This window comes from Camelina sativa, chromosome 18 (assembly GCF_000633955.1).
Source record: "Camelina sativa cultivar DH55 chromosome 18, Cs, whole genome shotgun sequence".
Taxonomy (NCBI): Eukaryota; Viridiplantae; Streptophyta; class Magnoliopsida; order Brassicales; family Brassicaceae; genus Camelina; species Camelina sativa.
Genome location: NC_025702.1, coordinates 7,964,995 through 7,966,041, shown reverse-complemented (window position 1 = coordinate 7,966,041; position 1,047 = coordinate 7,964,995). Strand labels below are relative to the sequence as shown.

Below are 1,047 nucleotides of genomic sequence, written 5' to 3'. Positions count from 1 at the left end.
CGATAGTAGAGGATAGAGGACTTAATCGTCGGAGATGGGACTCCGTTGACATCCTTAGCGAGAAATAGCATATCGGCGGCGACATGTCTGAGATTCGCGATAATCTCGGCGGAGGTAGATGAGGACTGGAGAGAGGCGGCGTTAGAGAGGTCAACACAAGCGTTCCAGAGACGAAAGCTGAGCTTCCATATGGTGAGCTTGAAGGAGTTATCTGGAAAAGGAGCGAGTTGACTCAGCCGAGTTAGGGATTGTCTGAGAGAAAGAGGGAGAGATTGAGGAAGCGGCTGATTTTTGGAAATGGCTTCAGATTGTTGGATCAAAAGCTCGATCTCGGAGAGGAGAGGATGTTGAGTGCGTGACTCGGTTTCCCGATGATGCAGACGGAGGTCCGGCGTGGTGATTTCGGCGATTCGCATTTCGATTGTTGGCGGGAGATATCAGAGAGCGAGAGAATTGGGAATTTCGAAGGAGTGAAAAGATATTTTAAAAAAATTGAAAATTGAAAAGATATTTCGAGAGAATGGGCTTAGTGTTGGTTTAAGGTCGAGTTGCGTCCATATTTGGCATCATACCGAACCGGTTTAATTAGTATTAATCACCTCTTGATGGATATGTATTTTTCTGGTGGCAAGAGAGAAAACAATACAACATTAAAGATAATTAATAGAAAATTCAAGAGTGTTTTTGTTTTGTTTTTTGTTTTGGGTAGGGTTGATCCTTAAAAATACTAAAATCATCCGTACACAACAACATCAAAGGGAAAACAACTAAGGAGAGAGGAGTTAAAAAAAGAGCTGCCACACAAGTTAACACCAAAGGGGAGTCACAGTCACATTTCACCATCGCCTTCTTTTGATCACTAGTGAAAGTAAGGAGGAGGAGCCTGGTACTGATAGCAGTTCCCGTAGAAGGTCCCGTGTGCAGGAGCGGGACTGAAAGTGTAAGTCTGAGCAGGTGGTGGCGGTGCTTGTGCTGCCATGATTGGACCGCTAAGGAACGGTCTGTTGTCATACACATACTGTGGGTACCTTTCAGGGATGACTCTAC

General features: G+C 44.9%; 2 protein-coding genes across 4 annotated transcripts in view; both read right to left on the bottom strand.

Moving 5' to 3' along the window:
- Positions 1–486, bottom strand: part of LOC104760822 (TPR repeat-containing protein ZIP4-like) — a 4,271-nt gene extending 3,785 nt beyond the window's left edge. The window contains exon 1 of the mRNA XM_010483789.2: positions 86–486. Coding sequence (XP_010482091.1) covers positions 86–416 — 331 coding nt within the window. The 5' untranslated portion in view covers positions 417–486. The remainder of the gene's footprint in view (positions 1–85) is intronic.
- The window catches only part of LOC104760820 (FRIGIDA-like protein 3), a 4,595-nt gene continuing 4,183 nt past the window's right edge, over positions 636–1,047 (bottom strand). The window contains exon 5 of one of the 3 annotated variants that reach the window (XM_010483786.2): positions 636–1,015. In XM_010483786.2, the coding sequence (XP_010482088.1) occupies positions 860–1,015 (156 nt within the window). In that variant the 3' untranslated portion in view covers positions 636–859. The remainder of the gene's footprint in view (positions 1,016–1,047) is intronic. The other 2 variants (XM_010483785.2, XM_010483787.2) reach the window with 2 other exon arrangements.